The sequence below is a fragment of the Symphalangus syndactylus genome, chromosome 5, assembly GCF_028878055.3.
Source record: "Symphalangus syndactylus isolate Jambi chromosome 5, NHGRI_mSymSyn1-v2.1_pri, whole genome shotgun sequence".
Taxonomy (NCBI): domain Eukaryota; kingdom Metazoa; phylum Chordata; class Mammalia; order Primates; family Hylobatidae; genus Symphalangus; species Symphalangus syndactylus.
In genome coordinates, this window is record NC_072427.2 from 85,190,054 (window position 1) to 85,209,402 (window position 19,349).

Consider the following 19,349-nt stretch of genomic DNA (forward strand, 5'->3'; position numbering starts at 1 on the left):
CCAAGTCCTAGGAGCTTTACACAAGCACCAGGCGGCCTCATCTCCCGACTCGGACCAATCAAGGCAGCACCACGGCTTTGCTTTCTTTGAACTTCACCTTTTCATAAAAAACAAAACCCAGAAGCCAAGGACAGAAACGCCGCAGATGTGGGGGAGTTTCCTGGATCTCTGTGCCCATTCCGTCCGGAGCCAATCTCTCACTCACCCACCCACCCACCGCTCCCTCCGGTATCCTCAGTCCTGGGCTGAGTGCCAGGGTGCCTGCCCCTGCCCTCTGGGGCCCTGGCGTGGCCAGCGGTGCCTCGTGAGACGCAGGCCAAGGACGCTGGGCAGGGACACAGGAGGGCGCAACGTCCTAAGCCTCAAGCAAGCAGCTCGCCCCGGGGGAGAGGACACTGGGAGGGGCTTTGGCAGGAAAAGGGGCCGCCAGGTGGGGGCCGCACACAGTACCAGGGGCTCCACTGGCCGCACTGCAGGTTCTGCATCCTGGCCTAGATTTCAGAGCCAAGCGAGGCCAGCTGGAGCCTGGGGCTCCCCACACCGGCTGGGCCCCCAAGGCCCAGGCAGGTGGCTCAGGAGTGGGGCCTGAGCCTGCAGGATGGAGTGTGAGTGCTGAGTGTGTGGGCACATGTGCGTGAGAGCATGCATCTGCATGGACACATGTGTGCAAACATGAAATCATGTATGCACGCGTGTGTGGGCTCATGCATGGGGGGGTGTGGACCCCGTGGGCCCCCTGGGTGTGCACAGGTTTCCCAGAGAACGCACCAGCAGCTCTCAGCGTCACAGAGCGCACTGGCGGCTCTCAGTGTCAGGGAGCACACCGGTGGCTCTCAGCGTCACGGAGCGCACCGGTGGTTCTCAGCGTCACACTGCAGGGGAGGGCATTGCCCACAGTGCCCCCGGGTTGGCCAGGAGCAGCACCGTGGGCTCCAGGGTCCACCGTCCACCAGGACCTACAGCGTGGGGGCGGGACAGCAGCCTAGCAGCTGAACCTTCACATTCAAGAGCCCCCAGGTCAGGCCCGGGGAGGAGCTGGGGTTGAGTTCTAGAGAACTGTGCTTTGGCCGGGTGCGGTGGCTCACGCCTGTAATCCCAGCACTTTGGGAGGCCAAGATGGGTGGATCACGAGGTCAGGAGATTGAGACCACGGTGAAACCCCATCTCTACTAATAATACAAAAAATTAGCCGGGTGTGGTGGCGGGCGCCTGCAGTCCCAGCTACTCGGGAGGCTGAGGCAGGAGAATGGCGTGAACCCAGGGAGGCAGAGCTTGCAGTGAGCCGAGATCGCGCCACTACACTACAGCCTGGGCGACAGAGCGAGACTCCATCTCAAAAACAAACAAACAAAAAACTGCACTTCTCCAATGGGGCAGCCCGGGCGGGGGGTGCATCTTGGGTGGTCTTGGTGTCGGGGAGGGACTGGGCATTCCTGACACCCGATCCCCACACAGACATGCACTGTCCAGAGGGGCCCGTGAGGCCCTGACGCCCCGACAGGTGGCTACAGCACTCTCCTGAGGGTGCCCCAGAGGGGCCGATGCCTCCTGCATGGGGCTACAGGGTGCCTGGGTGGGGGGCGGCTACAGAGGGCAGAGAAGCTCTGAGCCCGTGGCAGCCACTGGCTCCAGGGGTGGGGCAGGAGGCACTAGTGCAAAAGCCACAGGCCCATTGCAAATATTTAAAGGACTTAGGACTGAAAGTTATGAAATCTGGAGACACCCTAAACAGAGATCACAGGAATTCCGTGAGGGAAGAGCATGTAAAATGCTTCCTGACACGCTGCAGCCTCAGCGCCCTGGAAATCAGGACACAGCTGGAAATGACATTCAAGGCAACAGCAGCAGCTGGGGGGTGCATGATTTCCCGGGAGACGGCCACTGACAAACCCGACTCAAGAAAGTGAACCTGAAAAGACCAACAATGCCCAAGGACTCTTACGACGAGGAACACAATGCTCCGGAGGGCTCTGTTGGACCCAGCTGCGGCCGGGGGTCCCAGGCACCATCTGTGGCAGCGCCGGGGCCGATGCAGCCTTGTGGAGAGGCTGAGGAGGAAGCCTCGGTTTCCTCCCTGCTCCCAAAGCTCTGTGCTTGCTCCTGCCAAAAATTATGAGTCACACAACTTGAATGTTTCTTTCCCAAGTATCTCAATTCAGAAGTCTGAGAAAATCTTGTGCTGAACAATTCTGTCTTCTTCTCTACCACACAAGCGTGCTTCTCCTCTTCCCAGCTGGAATCTCATCTAAGACCCAAAGACAAAGTTCCTGACACCTGAGGCCTGCAGGGACCTGACACAGACATCAATCAACACAGCCCTCAGCACACGGCCTGCAGCGTGCCACCCACACCCAGGAGCACACGGCCTGCAGCGCGCCACCCACGCCCAGGAGCACACGGCCTGCAGCGCGCCACCCACGCCCAGGAGCACACGGCCTGCAGCGCGCCACCCACGCCCAGGAGCACACGGCCTGCAGCGCGCCACCCACGCCCAGAAGCACACGGCCTGCAGCACGCCACCCACGCCCAGCAGGGTCCCAGCCCAGGGCCAGACCCAGGGCCCTCTAGCTCCCTCCCGTTCCAGCTCTGACCTTCCAAGGTTTTACTGGGCTGTTGTAAGTCATGGTGTCTTCTCCAGGCCAGATTTAACCACATAAACACATCAAATCCCAGCCGGGTACAGTGGCTCATGCCTGTAATCCCAGCACTTTTTTTTTTTTTTCCTTGAGACGGAGTCTCGCTCTGTCACCCAGGCTGGAGTGCAGTGGCGCAATCTCGGCTCACTGCAAGCTCCGCCTCCCAGGTTCACGCCATTCTCCTGCCTCAGCCTCTCCAAGTAGCTGGGACTACAGGCGCCCGCCACCACGCCCGGCTAGTTTTTTGTATTTTTAGTAGAGACGGGGTTTCACCGTGGTCTCGATCTCCTGACCTTGTGATCTGCCCGCCTTGGCCTCCCAAAGTGCTGGGATTACAAGCGTGAGCCGCCGCGCCCGGCCAATCCCAGCATTTTGAGAGGCTGAGGCGGGTGGATCACCTGAGGTCGGGAGTTCGAGACCAGCCTGACCAATATGGTGAAACCCCATCTCTACTAAAAATACAAAAATTAGCCAGGCATGGTGGCACGTGCCTGTAATCCCAGCTACCTGGGAGGCTGAGGCAGGAGAATTGCATGAACCTGGGAGGCAGAGGTTGCAGTGAGCCAAGATCACCCCATTGCCCTCCAGCCTGGGCAACAGAGCGAGACTCCATCTAAAAAAAAAAAAAAAAAACACAAAAAAACCCACACATCCAATCCCAATGGTCCAAAAAAAGACAAGGTAAAAAGGCAAATGACAAGGTAGAAATAAAATCTGCAGCATGCAAAACCAAAGAGCGGTTTGTTTTATATATAAGGAGTTTGTATAAATCACTGAGAGTTGGGCCCATTGAAAACCACAAAGAACATAAACCGGTCAGTCACAAAGGAAGAAATACAAACAGACAATAAACAAGGGACAAAATGAAAGTCTGTCTTCACTAACAGTCCGAGAAACGCAGAATTAAACACCCAGACCCCCTTTTCCTACACATGGGACTTCGCTGATGAGGAGGCCCTTACCGCAGGGCGGCAGCCTGGCTCTCCTTAGCGCCATTGGGGCACAGCTGTGCACCCACGTACCGAGCTCTGGGCACTTAGCCGCTTTTCCTAACAGTGTTAAAGACGTACGGCACTTGTGGGCAACTTTATTCCACCAAGAAATGGCTGGGGATTCACACACCAAGTTGCCTCTCACTGGAGGGATGACTCTGACTTCTTTCCCGGTAATCGTGTTTGTGACCAAGAGGAAAACAAAGAGGACCAGTTTGGTGTCAATGTCCTAGCAGCTCCTGAGCTCTGAGGGTTAAAAGTTCCTGCCAAAGGTGAAAGGTCAGCTTTCAGAACCCCCGGACACCAGGACTTAAAACAACTTCAAACAAACAGCCCTTGTCTGGGCAATAATTAACCTTCTGTCCCCTGTGGCCTGCCAGGGCAGGGGCGTCCCAGCTGCAGGCCAGCTTGAATATTAGAATTCAGGGACTTGTGAGACAGTGCCAGCTGAGGTCACCCACGTGGCTGTTCCCAGCCAAAGGTTCCCAGAAATGCAGGGGCTTTGGACACAGACCCCACATGGGTTTAGAGATCTGTCTGCTCCCCCAACCCCAAGAAATGAAGGTCCACTGGAGGGACTTCCCAGAGACTCAGGTGGAGACGGCCACGTGCGTTCACCGCTGGGGGACTCCCACCACGTGCTCCAAAGTGGAGTCTCACAGGCCTGGGGTTGCTGCACTCTTTGTTAAAGGTGCTGACCTGCAGGGCCGCCCTGAGCCCCTGGTCCCAGCGGGTGTGCAGCTACCACAAGAGAACCCTGCTGGGATCAACACCCTGCTGCCGCCAGCTTTGGATCATTCATCGTTTTTAACAAGGACCCCAACTTTCATTCTGCATGGGGCCACGAGGCGTGTGGCTGGGCCTGGACTCGGTCCCCACTCACCCGACCGGCCAGTCAGAGGCCAGGAGCCCCACTTCACCACGGGGCTTGGCACAGGCCTGGGGGTGTCTCTGGGTCACGGGGTCACGGCTGGAGTGGATGTCTAGTTACAAAGTCGTTCAAAGGGGGCCCTCCTGGGCTGGGCCTCGGGGTCTCAGAGAAACCATGGAAGCCCAGGGCGACCCTTCCTGGGGGCGCAGGAGCCAGAGAGCCAAGAAAGTGAATGCCACCCCAGCCAGGCCGGCCAAGAACCCGGGAGGCCTGCGCCGGAGGCCAGGGCTGACCACAGCTGGGATGGGGGCTCTCCTCTTCCAGCCACAGCTCCACCCCTGTCCCAGTGGCCACCCCCACCCTACCCCACCCCGGCTGCTCCAGTCCCCCAGCGACGGCACAGTGGGGGCTACCTGGAACTTGTCAGGGTCCGCTCCTCCCGCCTGAGCCACGAAGAGCCCGGCGCCAGGCTCCAGCTCCAGGCCCCGTGAGGACCGAGCAAGCGGCATTCTCTGGAACTCCTCACAGTCCACGTAGAGGGCCACATAGCCACCCTCCACGCTGAGTGCTAAGTGTGTCCACTGGCCGATGAAGGCGGGGAGCCGGAAGCTGGCGGCTGTGTGGGTCTGGCCTGCACCTGGTTCCGTGTACAGCAGGGAGATGTCCTGGTGCCCGTCCTGCACTCCAGAGAGCTTCACGCCCAGCAAGACCACGGCCTGCGCCGAGTCCGTGATGGCAAACAGCACCCCTGGGCCCTCTGTGGCTGGCCGGATGTGGAACAGCAGTGAGAAGTCGCGGAAGAAGAGGCTGGGGAAGTGGTACCGGGCCACTTGGCCACTGTTGGCATCTGGCCCAAAGACGTAGGCCAGCCCGACGTCGGGGTCATCCGTCTGGGTGACCTGCTGGGGCGGGGGGTCCCCAAGGAGCTGCAGCAGCCCCACCTCCTCGCTGACGCGCTCTGCAAAAAGAAAGACAGCTGGTGAGGTGGCTGTGCAGGATGGAACCAGGGGCCACCGACACGGCCTGGAGAGGCAGCCAGACAGGGGCAGAAAGGGGAAACTGAGTCTGGGAGGGCTCTTCACGTGCCTGGCAGCCTGCCCTGATCCCCTGGGCTCAGCCACCCATCAGCCACCCAATGGCCACCCTGGTTCACTCATTCCCAAACGGGCGTGCTCCATGCGGAAACCTGTCTGCAGGGGACATGGTGTCCACAGGCCCCGTTCCGTGCTTTGAGCAGGGATGGGCACAGCCAGCGGGGAGAAGGGGCCAGGGACTGGCCGACACCCCCGCTGGAGCAAGGAGCTGTGAGGGGCTGGGGCTGGCAGACTTCCCGCTCAGCCCTGTGTCCCGCCCGCCCACTCTGACCCTGCTGGAGCACCCCAGCCTGGCCTCCACTGTGAAGCCACTGCTCCACCGCAGGGGAGGGAGGCAGGCTGACTCCACACCCCAATGTTCTTCGAAGCCTTGGCTACGGGGCCTCACCCAGAGCGGCTGCCTCAGCTGAGGCTCTGCATGGCATCTGAGGACACGGTGCGGGATTTCACCCAGCGCTGTCAGGGGCGCCGGCTCACCCGCTGGGCCAGGTGCCTCATGTGGCAAGGACAAGCTGTGTCTCCCCACCCTCCATGCTGATTCCCCTCGGGGCCACAATCACCCCTTGGAGGGGCTGCATGCCTGACATACCTGCCAATGTGCCACAGTCTCCCCACCAGCCCCGCTGCTCCGTGCAAATGCCCCACAGCGCCGGGTGACTCACTCTTCTCATTCCTGCCCAGGCGGAGCTTGACCTCACTTCAACTCAGCAGCCCAGGGTCAGAAGGAGCCCTGTCCATCCCTCTCCCAGGGGGCCTACGCCAGGACGCAGCCCCGGTGCCCGGAGTTCTCACACCTTGTTTCCTGCCCACGGGAGGAGGGCAGCACCCACTGAAGGGCAGACCCTGCTCAGAGTGACTTCCCAGCACACCTGCCATGCCTGGCAGAGCCCGGGCTTTGCAGCCACAGTCTGGGCCAGGGACTTGCCCCAAGGCCCTAGTCCGGAGACCCTGAGACCCCGGACAGGCTGGATATGGTCGGCTTCCAAGAGTGTAACGGTTACTCTGGGACGCTTGTGCGGCGGGCTGACTCCTGGTTGGGTGCTCCTGTAGGAAGGGGCTACTGAAGCCTAGGCGTCCTGAGGAAGGCGGGGGCGAGCGCCTGTGCACGTGTGCATGTACCTGTGGGGTGGGGAGCTGATGGCCCTGTGGCCGGGCTAGGCTGACCTGGGACAGGACACGAGGGAAGAAGTGCTCAGCCTGGACATCACGAGGGAAGCAGCACCTCCGAAGAGCTCACAGAACACAGAACCAACGGAAACAAGAGTGCAGACTCCCCCGGCCCCTGGCACACGCCGTGGGCACCTCCAGCGCCATCGCTGCCCCACGAGGCCCTGACTCCAGCATGAGGCGGTGTGGCGGCCTGGACTCCCTGTGGGCCCCACCCTCATGCCAACTGGAAGAAGGGCTGGGCGCAGAGTGGACAATGGGCTCTGTGGACAACAGCCTGGCCCAGTGCCTGCACTCCGAGGCTAGGGGCAGAGGGGTCCCAACGGGCTGAGCCTGGGCTCTGGGGGCCAGCGGTCACGTCCCCCTCAGACAGAGGCCGCCATCCATCCAGATGGCAGCTGTTACAATGATCCTTTTTCTTATAAGAAGTGCCCTGGCCCCACATGTCCACACTGGGGCTGTGCTAAGATCAGGAAACAGGACTCTCGGCCTGGGGGCCAGAGGCCCTGGCAGCCGCCCAGCTGCTCCCGAGTTCACCTTGGAGAAACCTCCCGCCACCCTTCCTAGAACATTCTGTCATTGATTGGGAAAGCAAGATGCAGCAGCTGCCACCTTCCTGGGCTGGAAGGCACCAGCACGCTACGCCGGCGGCCCCAGGGACCCCAGTGACAGCAAAGCCCTTTCCAAAGCTGTCCCGTCTCCTCTCCACGAAGCTCCTGGGGGCTCCCTTCAGAAGTCAGCTTCCAAACGCCCGGCCCTAAGATGCTGGATGGGCAGAGAATGGCGCAGCCTCCACTCCCTGAGGTACGGGCCCAGCTGTCTCAGATGTCCTGGAATCAAACAGCAAATGCCTGAACCCCATTTTGAGAGCTCAGCCTTCCCGGGTGTGAGAGCTCAGCCTTCCTGGGTGCAGTAGGACGGCCCCCTCCTCCTGGGCCACCTCCCTTTGGATCAAGGCGCTTGCTTCTTCAAAGACCATTTCCCCCTCAGGAATCAGGCCAGCCAGAAGTGTGGATGGTTCTGGAGGCCTGTGTGTGTTAACAGAGGCCCCTTTAAACATGCCCAGGACAAACAGCGCAGCCAACATCCTCCCCGCAGGAGAGCAGCGGGGACCTCTGGCTGGGACTCTCCGCTGTTCTCACTCCAGTGTGGAACGTCCCCGCCCCTCCCCTTGGGTCCCTTATCTTAGGGGGCCGGGGATGCCCATCCCTTCTGCAGCGGCAGCCTCTGAGCCAAAGCGCCCTCTCCCAGAAGCCGGACTTTCCAGGACCCTCACTCCCAGCCTCACTCTGACACGGCCTGACTGGGGGTCTCTTGTGAGTCCCATCCTCGGCTTTGTCTGACACCTCCCAGGATAAGCCCCTCCCTTCTCCCCAAACTGGGCTCTCCACCAAGAGGGGGGTTCACCCACAAGGGAGTGGGCTCCAGCTGGGCCAGTCCTCGAGGGCCATCCCCAATGTCCTGCATCCCTCACGGCCACCGTGGCCCCGAAGAAAAGGGCAGACCCCTCAGAGACCCTCAGACACGTGCACTCCAAGGACGCCCACCTGTGCTCAGCACCAGGTGCTCCCGCCACTCCCCAGAACCAGCCCAGCCTGACTCCTTGGGGCACAGGGCCTGGAGTCTCTGCCGCCCTTTGAAGGGCTCCTGAGGACAAGATCCAAGGCTGCCTGGCCAGCCCCCCGTCCTCCCGCACAGCCCCCCCAGGTTCTGCAGAGCCAAGGCTGCTCCTGCCCCCACGGAGTGAGCCGAGTCGGGGGAGCCAAGCCCAGCCAGGTGGGTTTCATGTTGCTCAGGCAATGTCCAATTCAGCACTCGGAGGCCCAAGAGCTTCCGAGACACAGGGTTTGATGCAAAGTGGAAATCAAAGCAATCCCATGGGTGCCCTAAGAGAAAATGGCTGAGACAGGACGTTTCCCTCAGGCCAGGGAAGCCAGCACAGCCTGTCCTTCAGCTCCACCTGGGCCTGTTCAGAAATCCACGCACGCAGCAGCTGTGGGGCCCACGAGGGCCAAGGGCAGGTGGGCTGTGGCATCCCCAGAGCATGGCCTCAGAGCCCAAAAACCCACAGCATCCACATCACGGTAGCTGACACCTCGGGGTGCAGCCACAAAAGCTGCCCTGTGACTCCCAGGACCAAGTGCCCTGGAGCTCTGTGTGGCACGTGCACGGCTGCCCAGGTCCACGCCAGCAAGTGGAGGCCGCATCAGTGGTTCTGTGACAGCTTTCAGAGACCCTGGGAGCCGCCCTTTCCAGCACACACGTGCAGGGCTCTCGTTAAACAAAGAGGTCACAACCGATCCAGAAGAGGCAGAAGGACAAAAGCCAGAAGTTCCCATCAGTGACCACAGTGACACGAGAGAGCAGGGGAGGTGCCAGCGAGCTGGCGGTCTCGGCGCCCGGGGCACAGGACACACAGACCACACTGGTGGGCCCAAGACAAACAAGTGGATGAAAAACAGTGGCAGCAAGAAAACCCCAGCTCCACCTTGTCAAAAACCTTAGCTAAAATAACACCAAAGGCTAATGGAAAACCAGCAGGTCAATGGCTGTGAAAGTGAGCACCGCAACACTAACGTGGGCCAAACAGACCTGAACACAAGCCAGAGCCATTTGGCGGACAGAGGGGACGACATGCACTGACAGCCCTGTGGGGTCTACCGAGCCGGTAACCGCTGTGCACCTACAGGCAAGGGAGTCGCTCCCAGTGACAGACCCTAAGGCTCCTCTCTCAGCCCACTTTCCTGGGAAAAGAGAAAATAACCACCTCAGTAAGACTCACACAGAGCTTCCGGAACCTGATCCAGAGCTTGAAGAGCGCGCCACCATCATCACTCCATCACACCATAGCACTGACGTAGTGAATTCCCCCGGGGACATCAACGTACCACCATCATCGCTCCATCACACCATAGCACTTACACAGTGAATTCCCCCAGGGACATCAACATACCACCATCATCGCTCCATCACACCATAGCACTTACACAGTGAATTCCCCTGGGGACATCAACATACCACCATCATCACTCCATCACACCATAACACTGACGTAGTGAATTCCCCCGGGGACATCAACGCACCACCATCATCACTCCATCACACCATAGCACTTACACAGTGAATTCCCCTGGGGACATCAACATACCACCATCATCACTCCATCACACCATAACACTGACGTAGTGAATTCCCCCGGGGACATCAACGTACCACCATCATCACTCCATCACACCATAGCACTTACACAGTGAATTCCCCCAGGGACATCAACATACCACCATCATCACTCCATCACACCATAGCACTTACACAGTGAATTCCCCCAGGGACATCAACGCACCACCATCATCACTCCATCACACCGTAGCACTTACACAGTGAATTCCCCTGGGGACATCAACATACCACCATCATCACTCCATCACACCATAGCACTTACACAGTGAATTCCCCCGGGGACATCAACATACCACCATCATTGCTCCATCACACCATAGCACTTACACAGTGAATTCCCCCAGGGACATCAACATACCACCATCATCGCTCCATCACACCATAGCACTTACACAGTGAATTCCCCCGGGGACATCAACGCACCACCATCATCACTCCATCACACCGTAGCACTTACACAGTGAATTCCCCTGGGGGGTTTCAATGCGCCACCATCATCACTCCATCACACCATAGCACTTACACAGTGAATTCCCCCGGGGACATCAACATACCACCATCATCGCTCCATCACACCATAGCACTTACACAGTGAATTCCCCCAGGGACATCAACGCGCCACCATCATCACTCCATCACACCATAGCACTGACGTAGTGAATTCCCCCGGGGACATCAACGTACCACCATCATCACTCCATCACACCATAGCACTTACACAGTGAATTCCCCCGGGGACATCAACATACCACCATCATCACTCCATCACACCATAGCACTTACACAGTGAATTCCCCCAGGGACATCAACGTGCCACCATCATCACTCCATCACACCATAGCACTTACACAGTGAATTCCCCCGGGGACATCAACATACCACCATCATCACTCCATCACACCGTAGCACTTACACAGTGAATTCCCCCAGGGACATCAACATACCACCATCATCACTCCATCACACCATAGCACTTACACAGTGAATTCCCCCAGGGACATCAACGTGCCACCATCATCGCTCCATCACACCGTAACACTGACGTAGTGAATTCCCCCGGGGACATCAACGCGCCACCATCATCACTCCATCACACCATAGCACTGACGTAGTGAATTCCCCCGGGGACATCAACGTACCACCATCATCACTCCATCACACCATAGCACTTACACAGTGAATTCCCCCGGGGACATCAACATACCACCATCATCACTCCATCACACCATAGCACTTACACAGTGAATTCCCCTGGGGACATCAGCACACCACCATCATCACTCCATCACACCATAGCACTTACACAGTGAATTCCCCTGGGGGGTTTCAATGCGCCACCATCATCACTCCATCACACTGTAGCACTTACACAGTGAAGTGCCCGGGGGGACATCTTGGCATCAAAGAAAAACGGCCTCAGAACAAACACCTCCACCAACTCCCAAAGCTGCAGAGCCCCACGGAAGGGCTAAAAACAACCTAAGAAACGGGCCCCTGTCCCCGGGTGGAGACTTCCTGTTGACACTCGGACATATTTACAGCATCCAATCTCTCCACCATCAGCGCTGACCCAAAACCCATGCCAGGCCCACGCGGGGCAGCTCAGCTGGTGTCCGATAAACAAAGGCGAGGCTGCACAATGAGCCCGATAGGCTGAGCAGGTGTCTGCAGGGCCATCTGTTATACAGAGAAGCAGAAATACCTGCGAGTACTTCAGTCAGGAGGGGCTGAGGAAAAGACCAGAACCACACGAAGAGCCAGGGCATCTCCCTGGAGTTATGGAGACTCCTGAGATGCAGGATAAAGGAAAGAGGAACTTTCAGACACAGGGCAATCCCATTTATGCAAAGTAAGACTCCCATGCATATGTACACATGTGCAGCCGTGCACATGGACAAACTGTGGTGGGCAGAGCCATGGCCCCAAGGACGTCCACGACACAACAGCTGGAACCCACAAGCGTAATTTTACATGGCAAGGGGATGCTGCAGCTGGGACTCGGGCTGTGGACCTGGAGATGGGAGATGATCCACATCTAACCACACAAAGCCTTAAAATTGAAGGACAAAAGATGGCACCATGAGGACTTGTCCAACACTGCTGGCTTTGAAGGCGGAAGAAGGGGCTTTGAGCGAAGGGAAGTGGCAGCCTCTAGAAGCTGGAAAAGTCAAGAAAACAGATTCTCCTCCAGAGCCCCAGAGGGACCCAGCCCTGACAACACCTTGGTTTCAGCCCAGTGAACTGGTTTGACTCTGACCTCCAGAACTGAAAGGTAAGACAGCTGTGCTGGTTTAAGCCACTGAATTTGCGGCAATTTCTTACAGTCACCAATAGGAAGCTACATACCTATATGCAAATTGGTGCAAACCCATGGTGGGGATGGACACGATGCCCCCATCTGACCCCTGCAGGTGGCCATGGTGAGTGGGACTCAGGAGCTCTGTTCCACCCTCTCATGTGCGGCTGGAGTCTTGCCGAGGGGCTGCCCTATCTAAGAGGGTCTTGTGGCCCCAGGGTGAGCTGCTGACTTCTGGGACAGACTCCAGCCCACCAGGAAGACCTCATCCCCCAAATCCCATCCCGGGAAGAGGAAGAGATGAAAACGGGAGGCTTTGGAGCTTCCACCGAGGGACTACGGGATCCACCTCTGCCCCAGTGCCCAGGCACTGTGCCACTCCCGAGGGCTGGGCAACCTGGAAATGTGGTCACTCTGCCCCCACAGATGTCTATCTCTTCCTGAGAGCTAGAGGCTTCCATCACGGTTTGGCTCCAGCCCAGTTCTCAGAGCTCCAGCCTCTGAGCTCTGGACTCAGCCATGCTGCCCATAGGGAGTTTTTCTCTGCACTTGGCGTAGCTGGGTGGCATCCAGGCTAGACCCCTGCACATGATATAACAATGATGATGCCTCAAGACTTGATTTCTTTTTTTTTTTAGATGGAGTTTCGATCTTGTTGCCCAGGCTGGAGTACAGTGGCGCGATCTCAGCTCACCACAACCTCCACCTCCTGGGTTCAAGCAATTCTCCTGCCTCAGCCTCCCGAGTAGCTAGGATTACAGGCATGCACCACCACACCCAGCTAATTTTGTATTTTTAGTAGAGATGGGGTTTCTCCGTGTTGGTCAGGCTGGTCTCGAACTACCGACCTCAGGCGATCTGCACGCCTCGGCATCCCAAAGTACTGGGATTACAGACGTGAGCCACCGCCCCCGGCCAAGACTTGATTTCTTGACAGAAAGAAACGTGTTCAAAAATGATTCTGGAGTACTCTGGGAAATGGCAGATGGAAAACACCCACCTAATTAACAAGCACACGGGCAGAATTTGTCTTAGAACTCTTTTGGAACTCTGGAGTCTACTGAAAGCTTGCAATGTCCAGAGGATGGCTTGGACAGTAACGGGTGGTTAATTTAGATAAGCCCCAGCTCTTGGCACAATAGCAGCCACACATCCATCCCCCACCCCCATTCCCATAGCAGGTGCCATGCACGAGTTCCTGCAGCAGCAGCCACACAGCTTGTGAGAAACAGGATGGCAAAAAGGACCCTGTCCTGCAGATATCGAGAACCTGTGCTCTGATCAGGTTGCTTGGGATCACAGAGGTGCAGACAGGGAGGTGGGGCCATTGTTTTACTCTCCCTCTGTTGTTGTAAGCTCCCCCTTCCAGCTGAAGTGACTTCAAGGGAATTTAGAGGGCTGGCACTGTTTTTTCTCCCTCATTTTTATCTTATTCCTCCTTTGGGAGCCAAACATGAAAGAACAGGACATTGAAAAACAGCAGCATGTAAGAGGAAAATTAGAAAGTGGCTGCACACACCCAGGGAAAGGGACAGGCTCAGAAAAGACCCGAGAAGACCTGAAGTTCACACCTCAGGGAGATTTCTGGCACAGACACAAAACATTTTTTAAAAAGTAACAACAACAAAAAAAAGCGAACGCTGGTGAAGGGTGAAACTGACTTCCAGAGCTACATTACTGAGTTCAAATTGTTCACTTTTTAACACAAAATCACAAGGCACACAAGCGATAAGAAAGTATAGCACATTCAAAGGAGAAAAATAAATCAACAGAAGCTGTCTCTGCAAAAGACCTGATGGCAGATCTACTAGACAAAGACTTTGAAATGACTGTCTTAAAGATGCTCAAAGAACTAAAGGAAGGTGTGGAGAAAGTCAAGAAAGTGATGTATGAAAAAAATGGAAATATCAATATAAAAACCTTGAAAGAAACCAGAAAGAAATTATAGAACTGCAAAGTACAACAGCTGAAATTGAAAACATCACTAGAGAAATCTGAAGGTGATTTGAGCAGACAGAATAATAAATCAATGAGCTTGAAGATAAGATAATGGAAATTTTCAAAGACAAAAGATGAATGAAAGATGAAAAGAGCCTAAGGGGCTTGTGGCCACCATCAAGAGACAAGGAAGCATGCATGCTGTGGAAGCTGCAACCAGAAGAGAAAAAGAAAGGTGCAGAGAGAATATCTGAAGAAATAATGGCTGAAAACTTCTCAGATTTGTTGGGAGACATGAATATGAATAGTTAAGAAGCTCAGAGAACTCCAAGTAAGATGAACTCAAAGAGACTCACACCAAGTTACATTATGATCAAACTTTCAAAAACAGAGAGAGAATCTTGAAAGCAGCAAGAGAAAAGCAACTGATTACATCTAAGGGCTTCTTAATAAGATTATCAGCAGATTTCTCACAGAAACTTTGGAAGCCAAAAGGCAGTGGACCAATATATTCAATGTACTAAAAGAAAAAAAAAACTGTTCACCAAGAGTCCTATATCCAGTAAAACTGTCCTTCAAAAGTGAGGGAGAAATTGGCATTCCCAGATAAACAAAAGCTAAGGGAGTTAATTGCCACTAGACCTGCCCTGCAGGAAATGGTCCAGGGAGTCCAGCAGGTGAAATGAAAGGACACTAGTCAATAACAGTAAGTCACATGAAGAAACGAAGATCTCAGTAAAGGTAAATACACAGGCAATTATAAAAGCTGGCATTGCAACAACGGTTTGTAACTGCACATTTTATCAATGAACCTGGAGGATATTAAACTAAAGGAAATAAGGCAGGCATAGAAGCAAATACTGCATGATCTCACTTATATGTGGGATCTAAAGAGGTCACATTCATAGGAGCAGAGTAGAATGGTGGTTGTCAGGGGCTGAGGTCTAGGAAGGACAAATATGTGTGTGTGCCACAGATGTGGCCAGCAAGAAGGGAGCCTCGAGGGGGGCCCAGCAGCCTGGCTCCAGAGTGCTCTTCAGCATTGCAGCAGATGCAGGACAAACAAGGGCCCTGCAGGGAGGCACCAGGAGACCAGCAGGCATCCACCCTAATGATGCAGGCCATCTGATGAGGGGTAGGGACTGGTGCTGGGATGGACAGTGCCCATGCACAGAATGGGGTGCAATGGGGCACAGCTGCCACCCCACTCTGTGCATAGGCAACGGGGGCCTCCTTGACTTACTGTTGCTGAGTAGTGTCCTTTCATTTCACCTGTTGGACTACTGGACCATTTCCTGCAGGGAAGGTCTAGTGAAAACCCCCTCAGCTTTTGTTTATCTGGGAATGCTAACAGGGCACAGCCGAGGCCAGCCCACAGGGAAGAGGAAATGTGACTGTTGGTCAAAGGGTACAAAGTTTCAGTTACGCAGGAAAAGTTCTAGAGGTCTAATATACACATGGTGATTACCGCTAGAATACTATGTCGCATATGGCACTTCAAACTTGAGTAGATCTTAAGTGTTCTCACCACACTCACAACGGTAACTGGTTGAAGTGATAGATGTCCACTAGCTTGACTTTAGATACATACAAAAACCCAAATATATGTAAGGACCTGCAGAGAGCCCCGTTTGGAGTGCTGTGCTTTTCATTCTGTCTGTGCCTAATTCAGAATCACACAACATCTTGTACCCACAGACAACTGCACCCAATGCACTGGGCCCTTGACACTCAGTAGGAGTTAAATGCTGAGTCACTCTTGGTGCATCTAAGAGGCATGGAGAATTTACGAGAAGCTTAGCCAGCATCATCGAAAAAAACATTTGTAGGTTGCCAAGTGGTGAGAGATAAGCATGAGCTATTTCCCACGGAGTGGTCTTCTCCCTTACCAAAGTTACATGGAAACGTAACACAAATCAAAGCATTTTAAGGAAAAGGGACATTTTCTCAAGTTCTGTGTTTGACTAAAGGAGCAAGAGGTAAGCACCACGTAAGGACACCTGTGTGCCAGTGACTGGCCCATGGGGTAGGGAGCAGCGACGAAGGAGCAGCCCCTCGGGGCCATCATGGTGATATGACCTTCACGTGCCCTCCCGTGGCCTCCCACTGACCTCCGAATGTCCAGTGATGGGGGTGGAGGCAGAGGAAGCCCAGGGGCCTGTGCACCACTTGCCAAGATCACGGGACTCGCACATTTGAGATGAGCGACTTGGCCGGTGTGTGTGTGGACCTGCCTCCCAAGCACCCCGGTGGCAGCTGTGCCCGGTTGCACCCCACTCTGTGCATAGGCACCGTCCATCCCGGCACTGGTCCCTGTCCCTCATCAGATGGCCTGCACCATGAGGGTGGACGCCTGCTGGTCTCCTGGTGCTCGCCAGCTGGGAGCTTGCTTGTCCTGCATCTGCTGCGATGCTGAAGAGCGCTCTGGGGCCAGGCTGCTGGGCCCTCCTCGAGGCTCCGTTCTTCCTAGCCACACTTGCGGCACGCACACGTGTCTGTCCTTCCTAGGCCTCAGTTTCTCACCTGTAAACGGGAACAATACGCACCTCCCAGGTCAGAGGATGCTTGCGTGTAGGACTCCTTGGAAGCATCACCTGCCTCTGCTACGGTCCCAGGGGTCAGGGTTTGCGAGAGCTCAGGAGGGACGTAGAGAGCAAAGTCTAGAGGGCTAGGCACCCATGGCTGCTGTGGGGTGACACTCCCATGGCCCTTGTGACCTGAGCTCCATGTGTCACTCACAGAGTCCCACTGAGACAGCCCAGGGGGCTTCCTGGAGGCAGTGTCCTGGGCAGCCCAAGCCCAAGCCTCGCTCACTCACTCTTGGCAGCTGCAGCCGGGGAGCCTCCCTACCCCACCCCGGCCCTCCCCTGTGAGGGGGCCTCACTCCCTTCTTCGTGGGCCTGAGGGACAAGCCTACAACACAGCAAAACCCTCCACAGGGTCCCTGCCTGTGTGCTGAGCACAGGGTGCACACTCCCTTTGAGTGCCCCCCACGCCCCAGCACGGCCACACTGTCCCCCACGCTCTCCTCAAGGTGGGCCAGGGGGGGTGGACACACAGGGCAGTGCCCAGGACGAGGTGGAGGGGGCGCTGGAGATGGAGCCGGGCAGGAGGCAGCAGGACCCCTCCAGCTCCCCTCTCCTCAGGGGCACATACTCCCTGACCTCTGGAGATGCAGCCAGGGGCCTCTGTGGGCCTTGAGGGCTCTGTTCTGGTGCCAGGATCGCAGCCCAGCACCCCCACTTTCGGGGTCTCATAGTCTACCCTGAGGGATCAGGCACCAACATGGGGGGCTGGGCGTGTCCAGCCCAACATGGGGGCCCGGCAGGAGTTGGGGCTAACCCAAGAGGAGCCTGGGCTGGGGAGGAGCTGAGAGGCCAGAAGAGGGGACAGGACCCTCCCGGCCAGGCCACACCTGGGAAAGGGCTCCCTGATAAAGCCTGAGGCCCACCCCTGGCCAGAGACAACGCAGGCCAGGAACGCTGATGAGTTCCCCAGGACCCTGCATGGGACACGGCCTCCCTCACACGGGGACACTATCAAGCTGTCCAGATGTTCAGTGAAAAGTCCCCATCAGGCTGCACCAACAACCGGGCCAGCTGCAGTTACAGAAATTCCTCGCCCTCACAGCCCCACTCAGACCCCAGCCCCCAAGCCATGCAGCTGTGCCCCGACTCCCAGGAGACTGGCACCTTCCCTGAGGCTGAAGCTTGTTCACAGTGCTCAGTTGATCCCAGACAGTCTCGGGCTGGCAGGGCTAGGGCAGAGTCAGGTGTGCAGGCCTGGCGTTTCCCCTCCCACAGGCCGCAGCCCTCCCAGCCCGCCGCTGTCCTGTCTGCCTCCATGGCCTTGCAGTGGAGGAGGACAAGGTAGGCTGTGCTCGAGCCTCCCGGGGCTCCAGGACACTGGACCCGGGTCCCTCTGGGCAGTGCGGCTCCTGCAGGGCTGCCCTACCCACATGCTTGGTGGGGAACAGTAGCCAGGTGGGGTGTGGCCCTGCAGGGGTTGCCTGCAAGGCAGCTGGTGCTTGCTTGGCATTTGGGTGTTCCAGGGACGGAGCATGAGCGGGACCCAGGAATCCGGCTGCTTGTGGCAGTGCCAGCTGCCCTGGGGGTGACATCTAAGCCCTGAGATGCCAACATCCGTGGGCACAGCCCCTGCCTCAGAGAGCTCCAGCCCTATGCTGCTGGGGTGCATCCATAAGGGCCCCCACTCCTGCACACACCAGGCCCCCCCAGTGCAGTTCCTGTGCCCCCCTCAGGCTCAGCCAGGCCCTGCTGCAGCCCTCCCTCCCTTCCTGCCTGCCCCTCCATTCCAGCCCACGTGGGCTTTACTCCTGGGACCACCTGTTGTCAGCACTTGTCCCTGCCTGCCTGTGGTCCCCCAGCCACACCCCAGGCCCCACACAGGGTCTGCAGAGGCTCTGGGCTTTGCTGAGAGAAATGGTCACTGGCCTGAAACTCGAGGGGAATCACCAAGCTTATCATCCCTCACGGAGCCTGGCGGGTGGGCGTCCACCAAAATTTCCACTGCAGGTACCCCCACCTCCAGGTCCGGCACAGCCACTAACCCCCACCAACCCTGTCCCAAAGCCCAAGGAGCAAACAGCAAGGCTGCTTCCCCTGGGCACTATGGGGAGGACAGAGCACCTCACCCTGCAGGGACGGGTCCTCCAGGCCAAGGCTGCCAGGTGCACACAGCAGGCAGAATCTGAATGGGGCAGGCACAGCGCGGGGGCCCTGTCTACCCCCGGACACAGAGGAGGGAGCTGCTGGCGTCCTTCCTGGGCTGCCCCTGCACCCAGGAGGTTAAAGAGTCCCCCCTTCCCTCCTCTTCCTGCCCCCCAACTGCCCAGCCAGCAACAAGGCCAGGCCACACGCTGATGGGGCAACGTCCCCTGTACCCAGGAGCGGCCCCCACTGTGGCAGGGAGGCTGTGTGCTTCAGGATGGGGAGGCGGACATGAAAGGCTCCCTCTCAGGACAGGCCCTGCAGACCTCCCTGGTCCCCACGCTGGGTCTCTGCACTGCCCACGAGGCAGCACCCTTGACCTGAGCATGCTGGGGCTCCCAGGAAGCGTGTCGAACCGTGCAGCTTCGTGACTGGGGCAAGGTTGATGCAGCCGCACCTGAGCGGGAATCTCGGCTCACTGGGGTGAGTCACACCACTGCCCCAT

General features: G+C 57.1%; 1 protein-coding gene across 12 annotated transcripts in view; it reads right to left on the bottom strand.

The window, feature by feature from the left end:
• Positions 1 to 19,349, bottom strand: part of COL18A1 (collagen type XVIII alpha 1 chain) — a 112,772-nt gene that overhangs the window by 37,831 nt on the left and 55,592 nt on the right. For 9 of the 12 annotated variants that reach the window (XM_063640472.1, XM_055279957.2, XM_063640474.1 and 6 more), the window contains one exon: positions 4,913 to 5,457. The exons of 1 other annotated variant lie outside the window; for it this stretch is intronic. In XM_063640472.1, the coding sequence (XP_063496542.1) occupies positions 4,913 to 5,457 (545 nt within the window). Of the gene's footprint in view, positions 1 to 4,912; positions 5,458 to 6,182; positions 6,334 to 16,285; positions 16,346 to 19,349 lie in introns of those variants that run through there. 2 more of the 12 variants (XM_063640475.1, XM_063640473.1) reach the window with 2 other exon arrangements.